Raw genomic sequence first — 17,781 nt, 5'->3', positions numbered from 1 at the left:
ACCTTCACTGCCTGCTGTATCTGCATGCTTACCTTCACTACCTGCTGTACCTGCATGCTTACCTTCACTACCTGCTGTATCTGCATACTTACCTTCACTGCCTGCTGTATCTGCATGCTTACCTTCACTGCCTGCTGTACCTGCATGCTTACCTTCACTACCTGCTGTATCTGCATGCTTACCTTCACTACCTGCTGTATCTGCATACTTACCTTCACTGCCTGCTGTGTCTGCATGCTTATCTTCACTACCTGCTCTATCTGCATACTTATCTTCACTGCCTGCTGTACCTGCATGCTTATCTTCACTACCTGCTGTACCTGCATGCTGACCTTCACTACCTGCTGTATCTGCATGCTTACCTTCACTGCCTGCTGTATCTGCATGCTTACCTTCACTACCTGCTGTATCTGCATGCTTACCTTCACTACCTGCTGTATCTGCATACTTACCTTCACTGCCTGCTGTATCTGCATGCTTATCTTCACTACCTGCTCTATCTGCATACTTACCTTCACTACCTGCTGTACCTGCATGCTTACCTTCACTGCCTGCTGTATCTGCATGCTTACCTTCACTACCTGCTATATCTGCATGCTTACCTTCACTGCCTGCTGTACCTGCATGCTTACCTTCACTACCTGCTATATCTGCATACTTACCTTCACTACCTGCTATATCTGCATGCTTACCTTCACTACCTGCTATATCTGCATGCTTACCTTCACTGCCTGCTGTACCTGCATGTTTACCTTCACTGCCTGCTATATCTGCATGCTTACCTTCACTACCTGCTGTACCTGCATGCTTACCTTCACTGCCTGCTATACCTGCATGCTTACCTTCACTACCTGCTGTATCTGCATGCTTACCTTCACTGCCTGCTGTACCTGCATGCTTATCTTCACTATCTGCTGTATCTGCATGCTTACCTTCACTACCTGCTGTATCTGCATGCTTACCTTCACTACCTGCTATATCTGCATTCTTACCTTCACTACCTGCTGTATCTGCATGCTTACCTTCACTACCTGCTGTATCTGCATGCTTACCTTCACTACCTGCTATATCTGCATGCTTACCTTCACTGCCTGCTGTACCTGCATGCTTATCTTCACTGCCTGCTATATCTGCATGCTTACCTTCACTACCTGCTGTATCTGCATACTTACCTTCACTACCTGCTGTACCTGCATGCTTACCTTCACTGCCTGCTGTATCTGCATGCTTATCTTCACTGCCTGCTGTACCTGCATGCTTACCTTCACTACCTGCTGTATCTCCATGCTTACCTTCACTACCTGCTGTACCTGCATGCTTACCTTCACTGCCTGCTGTACCTGCATGCTTACCTTCACTACCTGCTGTATCTGCATACTTACCTTCACTACCTGCTGTACCTGCATGCTTACCTTCACTGCCTGCTGTACCTGCATGCTTACCTTCACTGCCTGCTGTATCTGCATGCTTATCTTCACTGCCTGCTGTACCTGCATGCTTACCTTCACTACCTGCTGTATCTCCATGCTTACCTTCACTACCTGCTGTATCTGCATACTTACCTTCACTGCCTGCTGTATCTGCATGCTTATCTTCACTGCCTGCAGTACCTGCATGCTTATCTTCACTACCTGCTATATCTGCATGCTTACCTTCACTACCTGCTGTATCTGCATGCTTATCTTCACTGCCTGCTGTACCTGCATGCTGACCTTCACTGCCTGCTGTATCTGCATGCTTATCTTCACTGCCTGCTGTACCTGCATGCTTACCTTCACTACCTGCTGTATCTCCATGCTTACCTTCACTACCTGCTGTACCTGCATGCTTACCTTCACTATCTGCTGTACCTGCATGCTTACCTTCACTACCTGCTGTATCTGCATGCTTACCTTCACTGCCTGCTGTACCTGCATGCTTATCTTCACTGCCTGCTGTACCTGCATGCTTACCTTCACTACCTGCTGTATCTGCATACTTACCTTCACTACCTGCTGTACCTGCATGCTTACCTTCACTGCCTGCTGTATCTGCATGCTTATCTTCACTGCCTGCTGTACCTGCATGCTTACCTTCACTACCTGCTGTATCTCCATGCTTACCTTCACTACCTGCTGTACCTGCATGCTTACCTTCACTGCCTGCTGTATCTGCATACTTACCTTCACTACCTGCTGTATCTGCATACTTACCTTCACTACCTGCTGTACCTGCATGCTTACCTTCACTGCCTGCTGTACCTGCATGCTTACCTTCACTGCCTGCTGTATCTGCATGCTTATCTTCACTGCCTGCTGTACCTGCATGCTTACCTTCACTACCTGCTGTATCTCCATGCTTACCTTCACTACCTGCTGTATCTGCATACTTACCTTCACTGCCTGCTGTATCTGCATGCTTATCTTCACTGCCTGCAGTACCTGCATGGTTATCTTCACTACCTGCTATATCTGCATGCTTACCTTCACTACCTGCTGTATCTGCATGCTTATCTTCACTGCCTGCTGTACCTGCATGCTGACCTTCACTGCCTGCTGTATCTGCATGCTTACCTTCACTACCTGCTGTATCTGCATGCTTACCTTCACTGCCTGCTGTACCTGCATGCATACCTTCACTACCTGCTGTATCTGCATACTTACCTTCACTGCCTGCTGTACCTGCATGCTTATCTTCACTACCTGCTCGATCTGCATACTTATCTTCACTGCCTGCTATACCTGCATACTTACCTTCACTACCTGCTGTACCTGCATGCTTACCTTCACTGCCTGCTGTATCTGCATGCTTACCTTCACTACCTGCTATATCTGCATGCTTACCTTCACTGCCTGCTGTACCTGCATGCTTACCTTCACTATCTGCTGTACCTGCATGCTTACCTTCACTACCTGCTGTACCTGCATGTTTACCTTCACTGCCTGCTATACCTGCATGCTTACCTTCACTACCTGCTGTACCTGCATGCTTACCTTCACTACATGCTGTATCTGCATACTTACCTTCACTGCCTGCTGTACCTGCATGCTTACCTTCACTGCCTGCTGTATCTGCATGCTTACCTTCACTGCCTGCTGTACCTGCATGCTTACCTTCACTGCCTGCTGTATCTGCATGCTTACCTTCACTGCCTGCTGTACCTGCATGCTTACCTTCACTACCTGCTGTACCTGCATGCTTACCTTCACTGCCTGCTGTACCTGCATGCTTACCTTCACTACCTGCTGTATCTGCATGCTTACCTTCACTTCCTGCTGTACCTGCATGCTTACCTTCACTTCCTGCTGTATCTGCATACTTACCTTCACTGCCTGCTGTACCTGCATGCTTACCTTCACTGCCTGCTGTACCTGCATGCTTACCTTCACTACCTGCTGTACCTGCATGCTTACCTTCACTTCCTGCTGTATCTGCATACTTACCTTCACTGCCTGCTGTATCTGCATGCTTACCTTCATTGCCTGCTGTATCTGCATGCTTACCTTCACTACCTGCTGTACCTGCATGCTTACCTTCACTGCCTGCTATATCTGCATGCTTACCTTCACTGCCTGCTGTACCTGCATGCTTACCTTCACTGCCTGCTGTATCTGCATGCTTACCTTCACTACCTGCTGTATCTGCATGCTTACCTTCACTGCCTGCTGTACCTGCATGCTTACCTTCACTGCCTGCTGTATCTGCATGCTTACCTTCACTACCTGCTGTATCTGCATGCTTACCTTCACTGCCTGATGTATCTGCATGCTTACCTTCACTACCTGCTATATCTGCATGCTTACCTTCACTACCTGCTGTATCTGCATGCTTACCTTCACTGCCTGCTCTATCTGCATGCTTACCTTCACTTCCTGCTGTATCTGCATACTTACCTTCACTACCTGCTGTATCTGCATGCTTATCTTCACTGCCTGCTGTACCTGCATGCTTACCTTCACTACCTGCTGTACCTGCATGCTTACCTTCACTACCTGCTGTACCTGCATGCTTACCTTCACTGCCTGCTGTACCTGCATGCTTACCTTCACTGCCTGCTGTACCTGCATGCTTACCTTCACTTCCTGCTGTATCTGCATACTTACCTTCACTGCCTGCTGTATCTGCATGCTTACCTTCACTACCTGCTGTACCTGCATGCTTACCGTCACTACCTGCTGTACCTGCATGCTTACCTTCACTACCTGCTGTACCTGCATGCTTACCTTCACTTCCTGCTGTATCTGCATACTTACCTTCACTATCTGCTGTATCTGCATGCTTACCTTCACTGCCTTCTGTACCTGCATGCTTACCTTCACTGCCTGCTGTACCTGCATGCTTACCTTCACTTCCTGCTGTATCTGCATGCTTACCTTCACTGCCTGCTGTACCTGCATACTTACCTTCACTGCCTGCTGTACCTGCATACTTACCTTCACTGCCTGCTGTATCTGCATACTTACCTTCACTACCTGCTATATCTGCATGCTTACCTTCACTACCTGCTGTACCTGCATGCTTACCTTCCCTACCTGCTGTACCTGCATACTTACCTTCACTGCCTGCTGTATCTGCATGCTTACCTTCACTACCTGCTGTATCTGCATGCTTACCTTCACTGCCTGCTGTATCTGCATGCTTACCTTCACTACCTGCTGTACCTGCATACTTACCTTCACTGCCTGCTGTACCTGCATGCTTATCTTCACTGCCTGCTATATCTGCATGCTTACCTTCACTACCTGCTGTACCTGCATACTTACCTTCACTGCCTGCTGTACCTGCATGCTTACCTTCACTACCTGCTGTATCTGCATGCTTACCTTCACTGCCTGCTGTACCTGCATGCTTACCTTCACTGCCTGCTGTACCTGCATGCTTACCTTCACTACCTGCTGTACCTGCATGCTTACCTTCACTGCCTGCTGTATCTGCATGCTTACCTTCACTACCTGCTGTACCTGCATACTTACCTTCACTACCTGCTGTACCTGCATGCTTACCTTCACTGCCTGCTGTATCTGCATGCTTACCTTCACTGCCTGCTGTACCTGCATGCTTACCTTCACTGCCTGCTGTATCTGCATGCTTACCTTCACTACCTGCTGTACCTGCATACTTACCTTCACTACCTGCTGTATCTGCATGCTTACCTTCACTACCTGCTGTACCTGCATGCTTACCTTCACTGCCTGCTGTATCTGCATGCTTACCTTCACTACCTGCTGTACCTGCATGCTTACCTTCACTACCTGCTGTATCTGCATGCTTACCTTCACTGCCTGCTGTATCTGCATGCTTACCTTCACTACCTGCTGTACCTGCATGCTTACCTTCACTACCTGCTATATCTGCATGCTTACCTTCACTGCCTGCTGTACCTGCATGCTTACCTTCACTGCGTGCTGTATCTGCATACTTACCTTCACTGCCTGCTATATCTGCATGCTTACCTTCACTACCTGCTGTACCTGCATGCTTACCTTCACTACCTGCTGTACCTGCATACTTACCTTCACTACCTGCTATATCTGCATGCTTACCTTCACTACCTGCTGTATCTGCATGCTCACCTTCACTACCTGCTATATCTGCATGCTTACCTTCACTACCTGCTGTATCTGCATGCTTACCTTCACTGCCTGCTGTATCTGCATGCTTACCTTCACTACCTGCTGTATCTGCATGCTTACCTTCACTGCCTGCTGTATCTGCATACTTACCTTCACTACCTGCTATATCTGCATACTTACCTTCACTACCTGCTGTATCTGCATGCTTACCTTCACTCCTGCTGTACCTGCATGCTTACCTTCACTACCTGCTATATCTGCATGCTTACCTTCACTACCTGCTGTATCTGCATGCTTACCTTCACTACCTGCTGTATCTGCATACTTACCTTCACTACCTGCTGTACCTGCATGCTTACCTTCACTGCCTGCTGTACCTGCATGTTTACCTTCACTACCTGCTGTACCTGCATGCTTACCTTCACTACCTGCTATATCTGCATGCTTATCTTCACTACCTGCTGTACCTGCATACTTACCTTCACTACCTGCTATATCTGCATGCTTACCTTCACTACCTGCTATATCTGCATGCTTACCTTCACTGCCTGCTGTACCTGCATGTTTACCTTCACTGCCTGCTATATCTGCATGCTTACCTTCACTACCTGCTGTACCTGCATGCTTACCTTCACTGCCTGCTGTACCTGCATGCTTACCTTCACTACCTGCTGTACCTGCATGCTTACCTTCACTGCCTGCTATACCTGCATGCTTACCTTCACTACCTGCTGTACCTGCATGCTTACCTTCACTGCCTGCTGTACCTGCATGCTTACCTTCACTGCCTGCTGTACCTGCATGCTTACCTTCACTACCTGCTGTACCTGCATGCTTACCTTCACTGCCTGCTGTACCTGCATGCTTACCTTCACTGCCTGCAGTACCTGCATGTGTACCTTCACTGCCTGCTGTATCTGCATGCTTACCTTCACTACCTGCTGTACCTGCATGCTTACCTTCACTGCCTGCTGTACCTGCATGCTTACCTTCACTACCTGCTGTACCTGCATGCTTACCTTCACTGCCTGCTGTACCTGCATGCTTACCTTCACTGCCTGCAGTACCTGCATGTGTACCTTCACTGCCTGCTGTATCTGCATGCTTACCTTCACTGCCTGCTGTATCTGCATGTGTACCTTCACTGCCTGCTGTATCTGCATGCTTACCTTCACTGCCTGCTGTACCTGCATGCTTATCTTCACTATCTGCTGTATCTGCATGCTTACCTTCACTACCTGCTATATCTGCATTCTTACCTTCACTACCTGCTGTATCTGCAGGCTTACCTTCACTACCTGCTGTATCTGCATGCTTACCTTCACTACCTGCTATATCTGCATGCTTACCTTCACTACCTGCTATATCTGCATGCTTACCTTCACTGCCTGCTGTACCTGCATGCTTACCTTCACTACCTGCTGTATCTGCATACTTACCTTCACTACCTGCTGTACCTGCATGCTTACCTTCACTGCCTGCTGTACCTGCATGCTTACCTTCACTGCCTGCTGTATCTGCATGCTTATCTTCACTGCCTGCTGTACCTGCATGCTTACCTTCACTACCTGCTGTATCTCCATGCTTACCTTCACTACCTGCTGTATCTGCATACTTACCTTCACTGCCTGCTGTATCTGCATGCTTATCTTCACTGCCTGCAGTACCTGCATGCTTATCTTCACTACCTGCTATATCTGCATGCTTACCTTCACTACCTGCTGTATCTGCATGCTTATCTTCACTGCCTGCAGTACCTGCATGCTGACCTTCACTGCCTGCTGTATCTGCATGCTTACCTTCACTACCTGCTGTATCTGCATGCTTACCTTCACTGCCTGCTGTACCTGCATGCATACCTTCACTACCTGCTGTATCTGCATACTTACCTTCACTGCCTGCTGTACCTGCATGCTTATCTTCACTACCTGCTCGATCTGCATACTTACCTTCACTACCTGCTGTACCTGCATACTTACCTTCACTACCTGCTGTACCTGCATGCTTACCTTCACTGCCTGCTGTATCTGCATGCTTACCTTCACTACCTGCTATATCTGCATGCTTACCTTCACTGCCTGCTGTACCTGCATGCTTACCTTCACTATCTGCTGTACCTGCATGCTTACCTTCACTACCTGCTGTACCTGCATGTTTACCTTCACTGCCTGCTATACCTGCATGCTTACCTTCACTACCTGCTGTACCTGCATGCTTACCTTCACTACCTGCTGTATCTGCATACTTACCTTCACTGCCTGCTGTACCTGCATGCTTACCTTCACTGCCTGCTGTATCTGCATGCTTACCTTCACTGCCTGCTGTACCTGCATGCTTACCTTCACTGCCTGCTGTATCTGCATGCTTACCTTCACTGCCTGCTGTACCTGCATGCTTACCTTCACTACCTGCTGTACCTGCATGCTTACCTTCACTGCCTGCTGTACCTGCATGCTTACCTTCACTACCTGCTGTATCTGCATGCTTACCTTCACTTCCTGCTGTACCTGCATGCTTACCTTCACTTCCTGCTGTATCTGCATACTTACCTTCACTGCCTGCTGTACCTGCATGCTTACCTTCACTGCCTGCTGTACCTGCATGCTTACCTTCACTACCTGCTGTACCTGCATGCTTACCTTAACTGCCTGCTATACCTGCATGCTTACCTTCACTGCCTGCTGTACCTGCATGCTTACCTTCACTGCCTGCTGTATCTGCATGCTTACCTTCACTACCTGCTGTATCTGCATGCTTACCTTCACTGCCTGCTGTACCTGCATGCTTACCTTCACTACCTGCTATATCTGCATGCTTACCTTCACTACCTGCTGTATCTGCATGCTTACCTTCACTGCCTGCTCTATCTGCATGCTTACCTTCACTTCCTGCTGTATCTGCATACTTACCTTCACTACCTGCTGTATCTGCATGCTTATCTTCACTGCCTGCTGTACCTGCATGCTTACCTTCACTACCTGCTGTACCTGCATGCTTACCTTCACTGCCTGCTGTATCTGCATGCTTACCTTCACTGCCTGCTGTACCTGCATGCTTACCTTCACTTCCTGCTGTATCTGCATACTTACCTTCACTGCCTGCTGTATCTGCATGCTTACCTTCACTACCTGCTGTACCTGCATGCTTACCGTCACTACCTGCTGTACCTGCATGCTTACCTTCACTACCTGCTGTACCTGCATGCTTACCTTCACTTCCTGCTGTATCTGCATACTTACCTTCACTATCTGCTGTATCTGCATGCTTACCTTCACTGCCTTCTGTACCTGCATGCTTACCTTCACTGCCTGCTGTACCTGCATGCTTACCTTCACTTCCTGCTGTATCTGCATGCTTACCTTCACTGCCTGCTGTACCTGCATACTTACCTTCACTGCCTGCTGTACCTGCATACTTACCTTCACTGCCTGCTGTATCTGCATACTTACCTTCACTACCTGCTATATCTGCATGCTTACCTTCACTACCTGCTGTACCTGCATGCTTACCTTCCCTACCTGCTGTACCTGCATACTTACCTTCACTGCCTGCTGTATCTGCATGCTTACCTTCACTACCTGCTGTATCTGCATGCTTACCTTCACTGCCTGCTGTACCTGCATACTTACCTTCACTGCCTGCTGTACCTGCATGCTTATCTTCACTGCCTGCTATATCTGCATGCTTACCTTCACTGCCTGCTGTACCTGCATGCTTACCTTCACTGCCTGCTGTATCTGCATGCTTACCTTCACTACCTGCTGTACCTGCATACTTACCTTCACTACCTGCTGTATCTGCATGCTTACCTTCACTACCTGCTGTACCTGCATGCTTACCTTCACTGCCTGCTGTATCTGCATGCTTACCTTCACTACCTGCTGTACCTGCATGCTTACCTTCACTACCTGCTGTATCTGCATGCTTACCTTCACTGCCTGCTGTATCTGCATGCTTACCTTCACTACCTGCTGTACCTGCATGCTTACCTTCACTACCTGCTATATCTGCATGCTTACCTTCACTACCTGCTGTACCTGCATACTTACCTTCACTACCTGCTGTACCTGCATGCTTACCTTCACTGCCTGCTGTATCTGCATGCTTACCTTCACTGCCTGCTGTACCTGCATGCTTACCTTCACTGCCTGCTGTATCTGCATGCTTACCTTCACTACCTGCTGTACCTGCATACTTACCTTCACTACCTGCTGTATCTGCATGCTTACCTTCACTACCTGCTGTACCTGCATGCTTACCTTCACTGCCTGCTGTATCTGCATGCTTACCTTCACTACCTGCTGTACCTGCATGCTTACCTTCACTACCTGCTGTATCTGCATGCTTACCTTCACTGCCTGCTGTATCTGCATGCTTACCTTCACTACCTGCTGTATCTGCATGCTTACCTTCACTACCTGCTGTACCTGCATGCTTACCTTCACTACCTGCTATATCTGCATGCTTACCTTCACTACCTGCTGTACCTGCATGCTTACCTTCACTACCTACTATATCTGCATGCTTACCTTCACTACCTGCTATATCTGCATGCTTACCTTCACTACCTGCTATATCTGCATGCTTACCTTCACTACCTGCTGTATCTGCATGCTTACCTTCACTACCTACTATATCTGCATGCTTACCTTCACTGCCTGCTATATCTACATGCTTACCTTCACTGCCTGCTGTACCTGCATGCTTACCTTCACTACCTGCTATATCTGCATGCTTACCTTCACTGCCTGCTATATCTGCATGCTTACCTTCACTACCTGCTGTATCTGCATGCTTACCTTCACTGCCTGCTGTACCTGCATACTTACCTTCACTACCTGCTGTACCTGCATACTTATCTTCACTACCTGCTGTACCTGCATGCTTACCTTCACTACCTGCTATATCTGCATGCTTACCTTCACTGCCTGCTATATCTGCATGCTTACCTTCACTACCTGCTGTACCTGCATGCTTACCTTCACTGCCTGCTATACCTGCATGCTTACCTTCACTGCCTGCTGTATCTGCATGTGTACCTTCACTGCCTGCTGTATCTGCATGCTTACCTTCACTACCTGCTGTACCTGCATGCTTACCTTCACTACCTGCTGTACCTGCATGCTTACCTTCACTACCTGCTGTACCTGCATGCTTATCTTCACTATCTGCTGTATCTGCATGCTTATCTTCACTATCTGCTGTATCTGCATGCTTACCTTCACTACCTGCTGTACCTGCATGCTTATCTTCACTATCTGCTGTATCTGCATGCTTACCTTCACTACCTGCTGTACCTGCATGCTTACCTTCACTACCTGCTATATCTGCATGCTTACCTTCACTGCCTGCTGTACCTGCATGCTTACCTTCACTACCTGCTGTATCTGCATACTTACCTTCACTGCCTGCTGTACCTGCATGCTTACCTTCACTGCCTGCTGTACCTGCATGCTTACCTTCACTACCTGCTGTATCTGCATACTTACCTTCACTGCCTGCTGTACCTGCATGCTTACCTTCACTGCCTGCTGTACCTGCATGCTTACCTTCACTGCCTGCTATATCTGCATGCTTATCTTCACTGCCTGCTGTATCTGCATGCTTACCTTCACTCCAGCTGTACCTGCATGCTTACCTTCACTGCCTGCTGTACCTGCATGCTTACCTTCACTGCCTGCTGTACCTGCATGCTTACCTTCACTACCTGCTATATCTGCATGCTTACCTTCACTGCCTGCTGTATCTGCATGCTTACCTTCACTACCTGCTGTACCTGCATGCTTACCTTCATTATCTGCTGTACCTGCATGCTTACCTTCACTACCTGCTGTACCTGCATGCTTACCTTCACTACCTGCTCTATCTGCATGCTTACCTTCACTATCTGCTGTACCTGCATGCTTACCTTCACTACCTGCTGTATCTGCATGCTTACCTTCACTGCCTGCTGTATCTGCATACTTACCTTCACCAGCTGCTCTATCTGCATGCTTACCTTCACTGCCTGCTGTATCTGCATACTTACCTTCACTACCTGCTCTATCTGCATGCTTACCTTCACTGCCTGCTGTATCTGCATGCTTACCTTCACTACCTGCTGTATCTGCATGCTTACCTTCACTGCCTGCTATACCTGCATGCTTACCTTCACTGCCTGCTGTATCTGCATGCTTACCTTCACTGCCTGCTGTACCTGCATGCTTACCTTCACTGCCTGCTGTACCTGCATGCTTACCTTCACTGCCTGCTGTATCTGCATGCTTACCTTCACTGCCTGCTGTACCTGCATGCTTACCTTCACTACCTGCTGTACCTGCATGCTTACCTTCATTGACTGATGTACAAGAACCCTCCTGAAGAAGGGCTCATGCCCGAAACATCGATTCTCCTGCTCCTTGGATGCTGCCTAACCTGCTGCACTTTTCCAGCAACACATTTTCAGCTCTGATGTACAATTTCACCTAGATCTCTTTGTACTGCCTTTTTACCTAAATTGATTCTGTTTAGGTAGTAATCTGCCTTCCTGTTCTTGCCACCAAAGTGGATAACCGCACATTTATCCACATTCAACTGCATCTACCATGCAAATCCGTCCACTCACCTAACTTTAACAAGTCACCCTGTAATCTCCTAACATCCTCCTCACATTTCACCCTGCCACCCAGTTTTGTGTCATCATCAAATTTGCTAATATTACTTTGAATAACTTCATCTATATTATTAATGTACATTGTAAAAAGCTGCGGTCCCAGCACCGATCCCTACGGTACCCCATTGGTCACCGCCTGCCATTCCAAAAGGGAGCCATTTATCACTGCTCTTTGTTTCCCGTCAGCCAACCAATCCAAGTCAGTATTTTGCCCCTAATACCATGTGCCCTAATGTTGCTCACTAAACTCCTATGTGGAACTTTATCAAAGGCTTTCCGAAAGTCCAGGTATGCTACATCCACTGGATCTCCCTTGTACAACTTCAGAGTTACATCCTCAAAAAATTCCTGAGGATTAGTCAAGCATGATTTCCCCTTCATAAATCCATGCTGACTCTGACCTATCCTGTTACTGCTATCCAGATGTGTCGTAATTTCGTCCTTTATAATTGACTCCAGCATTTTTCCCACCACTGAGGTCAGACTAACTGGTCTATAATTCTCTGTTTTCTCTCTCCCTCCTTTCTTAAAAAAGTGGTATAACATTAGCCACCCTCTAATCCGCAGGAACTGATCCTGAATCTATAGAACATTGGAAAATGATCACCAATGCATCCACGATTTCTCGAGTCACCTCCTTCAGTACCCTGGGATGTAAGTCTCTCCAACACCAATTCCTGGTAAATACAGATTCCCTTCAGTTCAGGTCCTTCAGTCTCTGTTACCTCAGGGAGATTGCTTGTGTCTTCCCCAGTGAACACAGATCTGAAATACCAATTCAAATCTTCTGCCATTTCTTTGTTCCCCGAATAAATTCATCTGTTTCTGTCTTCAAGGGTCCAATTTTAGTCTTAACCATTTTTTTTCTTTTCACATACATAAAAAAGCCTTTGCTATCCTCCTTTATATTTTTGGCCTGTTTAACTTCGTTTACCTTATTTTTTCTTTGCGGATTTCCTTCTTAGTAATCCTCTATTGTTCTTTAAAAGTTTCCCAGTCCTCTGATTTCCCACTCACCTTTGCTATGTTATACTTTTTCCCTTTTGTCTTTATATGGTCCTTAACTTCCCTCGTCAGCCACGGCCATCCCTGCCTTCTCTTAGGATCTTTCTTCCTTTTTGGAATGAACTGATCCTGCATCTTCTGCATTATACCCAGAAATACCTGCCATTGTACCTCCACTGCCATCCCTGCTAGGGTATTGCACCATTGAACTTTGGTCAGCTCCTCCCTCATAGCTCCATAGTTCCCATTATTCAACTGAAATATTGTCACTTCCGATTCTACCCTCTCCTTTTCAAACTACAGATTAAAGCTGATTGTTTTGTGGTCACTAGACAAACAGAAATTGTTGGTGAAACTCAGATCATCTCAGGAAAAAGATACAGTGACACTTCATCAGAACTGACAGCAACCAGAAAAAACTCTGCTGAATTACTTGTCAGCACAGGTGTGGGGGGAGAGGTGATGGTGTGGGGGGAGAGGTGATGGTGTGGGGGGAGAGGTGATGGTGTGGGGGAGAGGTGATGGTGTGGGGGGAGAGGTGATGGTGTGGGGGGAGAGGTGATGGTGTGGGGGGGAGAGGTGATGGTGTGGGGGGAGAGGTGATGGTGTGGGGGGAGAGGTGATGGTGTGGGGGGAGAGGTGATGGTGTGGGGGGAGAGGTGATGGTGTGGGGAGAGAGGTGATGGTGTGGGGGGAGAGGTGATGGTGTGGGGGGAGAGGTGTTGGTGTGGGGGGAGAGGTGATGGTGTGGGGGGAGAGGTGATGGTGTGGGGGGAGTGGTGATGGTGTGGGGGGAGAGGTGATGGTGTGGGGGGAGAGGTGATGGTGTGGGGGGAGTGGTGATGGTGTGGGGGGAGAGGTGATGGTGTGGGGGGAGAGGTGATGGTGAGGGGGAGAGGTGATGGTGAGGGGGAGAGGTGATGGTGTGGGGGGAGAGGTGATGGTGTGGGGGGAGTGGTGATGGTGTGGGGGGAGAGGTGATGGTGTGGGGGGAGAGGTGATGGTGTGAGGGGAGAGGTGATGGTGTGGGGGGAGAGGTGATGGTGTGGGGGGAGAGGTGATGGTGTGGGGGGAGAGGTGATAGTGTGGGGGGAGAGGTGATGGTGTGGGGGGAGAGGTGATGGTGTGGGGGGAGAGGTGATGGTGTGGGGGGAGAGGTGATGGTGTGAGGGGAGAGGTGATGGTGTGGGGGGAGAGGTGATGGTGTGGGGGGAGTGGTGATGGTGTGGGGGGAGTGGTGATGGTGTGGGGGGAGAGTTAAGCAGATCGGTGGAGATGGAGCTCAGAGAGACAGATGGAGTAATAAAACGTGGAGGTAAATGAAGGCATTATAGGTGCCAGACCATGACAGAAGAGAAGCTGAAGCAGTGATAATGAGATCTAAGGATAGCAGAGAATGGTAGTTGATGCTGAGATAATAGGCCTGAGATTAGGTGAGAATAGTGATTGTACTAAAAACAACCCACGTCATAACAAATAAAAACTGAAAGAACTACAAAGATCTTTTTAATATTCCTTGGGGTGTGGGCACCATTTATTGCCTGTCCCTAGTTGTCTTTGAACTGAATGGCTTATTAGGCTATTTGAGAGTGCAGGAAGAGCACAGCAGGTCAGGCTGCGTCCGAGGAGCAGGAAAATTGATGTTTTGGGCAGGATTTTGGATGCAGCCTGACCTGCTGAGCTTTTCCAGCACCACTCCAATCTTGACTCTAATTTCCAGCATTTGTAGTCCTCACTTTCGCGTATTTCAGAGAGCAGTCACATTGTTGTGGGTCTGGAGTCACACATAGGTCAGACCAGTTCAGGATGACAGATTTCCTTCCCCAAAGCACATTGATAAACCAGATGGATTTTTCTAACAGTGGTTTAATGGTCATTCACAGATTCTTATTTCCCAATTATTGTTGAATTCAAATTCCACCATCTGCCCTGGTGGGATTTGAACCCAGGTCCCCAGAGCACTAGCTGAGTTTCTGGATTAATAGTCTAATGATAATATCACGAGGCAATCACCTCCCCCCATTACCTCTTGAAAAGCTCAGCAAGTCTTGTAGCGTCTTGCAGGGAAATTAGAGTTAGCCTTTCAGTTTGAAGTGACCTTTCCTCAGAACGTTCCTTCTTAAGTAAGATCATCATTCCTGTAAATCAGTGGATCCTGATCCTTTCAGAAACTTGGCACACTTCAATTCCATGACACACCCACATTTTTCATCTGATTACTCATAAACTCACTTACATTTCCTGCAGCACAGTAGGAATGGAGACACACAGTGAGACTCTCCCTGCAGCCTCCTCACTCACTAATCCCATCCTGACCCACCAGCCATCCGTCCGTCTAGCTAACTATCACCTTGCTGAGGTCACTGGAAGACCCAGTGTTGGAGAGGAAGCCCATTAGCCAGGAAAGCAGCTGACTCCCCCTCGCTGTGTAGGCCTCAGGTGAAGGGGTGAGGCAAGCCCCTCCTCTCAGAATGCAGTTCTTATCTCAGGGCCTTCTGAGTTTAATGCAATTCCAACACTCACCACATTCTTGACCTTACTCACTCCTTGTGTCTCCCAGTCACAGCAGTGAGTGCCGTTTGGCTCAGCCCAGGAAAAGGGCAAAGGTCAAAGGTGACAGATTCACTGGGCCCATACACTCTGCCTTGTACCAATTACAATCTGGGAGCTGCTCCCTTCCTCCCCTCCACCTTCCCCCCTCCCAAACAGGAAGGTCTGTGGTGTCAGCAAATAAAATGATACGGCTTCCGGAACATTCCTGAATACCAGCTGAAAAATGTATTGTCCACTGTATCTGTCCAGGTATGGCTTCACCACCACCCTATAGAACTGAAGCATTACCTTCCAATTCTTGCATTCAGTTTCCCTCACAATAAATCATTACATTCTATGATCTTTCTCGATTACTCACGATGCCTACACATGAACCTGTTATTCATAAACTGGGACATCCAGATCCCTCTGCATCTCAGAGCTCTGCAATCTCTCACCGTTTAGATAATAAGCTTCTTTTTTACTCCTCTGTCAAATGGATAATTTCACACTTGCTCACATTGTACTCCATTTGTCAGATGTTTACCTATTGCTGAACCCACCCTTATCACGTTGTAGGTTTCTTAGATCATCACAACTCATCTTCATACCTGCCTTGTGTCATTCATTGAATAAAGTATGAAGGGAGATATTTGTAAGTAGAATAAGTATTGTTAGGTGCTATAGGATGCTGGAAAAAAAAACAAGATGATGATATTCACTTGCTGAGATTGATCAGATCTGAATGATTTAGGAAAGATACTTACTACAGAACTGAAGCACAAACTCCTTGTGTTTGATACTGATGTGGTTCCTGGCCTGGCATTTGTAAGTGCCGACATCACTTTCCTGCAAGTTCAGCAGAGTCAAGGAGCGATTGTTCTTGGACAGACGATAGTTTTTACCATCAGACAGAGATTGCTCACATTTGTACCAGCTGTAATGAACCAGGTTCCCCTTCAGGATGGAGCATTGCAGAGTGACATTGTCTCCCACATGAGGAACCTTAGGAAAGATCTCAATGTGTGGAATAGAGACAGCAACTGTAGATATGAAGACACAAGATTTTATCCAGAGTCTAAGGAGCAGAATATTCCAAACCTGATAAACACTAGCTCCACTACTGAAGCCACCCAAATAGGAACTAAGGGATTTGAGATTATTAGCTTTTACTGACTTTCATCCCCAGCCCAATCAATGGCAAACTGAGAGTTACCTGATTCTGCAGGATTTTTGATGGGAAAGTGAGATTATAATTATTGCCAAATCTTTTTGGCCTGACAGTTAATTTTTATAGTTAAATAATTCCAAAAGCAGGGAGAACTAATTTCAATCTAAACACTGATGAAACTAGCCTGACTCAGAAGCTCCATAGAACTTAATTCAATGAATCTTGACTTCAGTAGAAATCAGGTGCCATAATGGAGCCATAAAGGGACTGAAACCTGAAACTATGACAAGAAAATAACAAGAATTATGTTCCTAAACCAATCATCAATAAGCTATGGACAGGCTGAAGTGCCGGAGGCACTGTTTGATAAGCAGGAATGGTCAGTAATTGTTCAGTTGGATTGGAATGGGAGTGACAGGAACAATGACTGATAGTGAACTGTGAGCAAGTTCACATCCAGGGCTTCTGGTCAGAGTTTGAATAAAATGTCTGAATGTCATCTCAAGAAATTTGAAGAGTTATTGGCTGCTGAGCAGCTGTTGTTGGGCATACTGTTACAAGTCTAGTGATTTTGAAAAACAGGAATTTCTAAAAGAGCACTGGGAGAATTTATAGACAGAGGGAGGCAGCTGATTTGTGAGTAAGGGTAATCTCCAGCCAAGGTAAATAGTACAAAAGTTACTTTTAAAGTCAGTTAAAATAAATGAATGTAATGAAAGATAAAATAAGTGAAGTAACTTCTATATTTAAGTTTAAGTTTAAGACACGACAGGACAGGTTAACCAAGTGGAATGCACATCTTGTAACATGTGCAAGTTTGTGTATGCTTTTCCTGAGCCATGTGCAGCTATGTTCATGAACTTTGGATT

General features: G+C 47.3%; 1 protein-coding gene across 1 annotated transcript in view; it reads right to left on the bottom strand.

The window, feature by feature from the left end:
• LOC132832837 (signaling lymphocytic activation molecule-like) overlaps positions 1-17,781 on the bottom strand; it is a 59,072-nt gene that overhangs the window by 33,609 nt on the left and 7,682 nt on the right. Inside the window, exon 2 of the mRNA XM_060851013.1 lies at positions 16,509-16,784. Within this exon, the coding sequence (XP_060706996.1) occupies positions 16,509-16,784 (276 nt within the window). The remainder of the gene's footprint in view (positions 1-16,508; positions 16,785-17,781) is intronic.

Source organism: Hemiscyllium ocellatum, chromosome 35, assembly GCF_020745735.1.
Source record: "Hemiscyllium ocellatum isolate sHemOce1 chromosome 35, sHemOce1.pat.X.cur, whole genome shotgun sequence".
In the NCBI taxonomy this organism is placed as follows: Eukaryota; Metazoa; Chordata; class Chondrichthyes; order Orectolobiformes; family Hemiscylliidae; genus Hemiscyllium; species Hemiscyllium ocellatum.
This window is presented reverse-complemented; position numbering and strand designations above follow the sequence as displayed.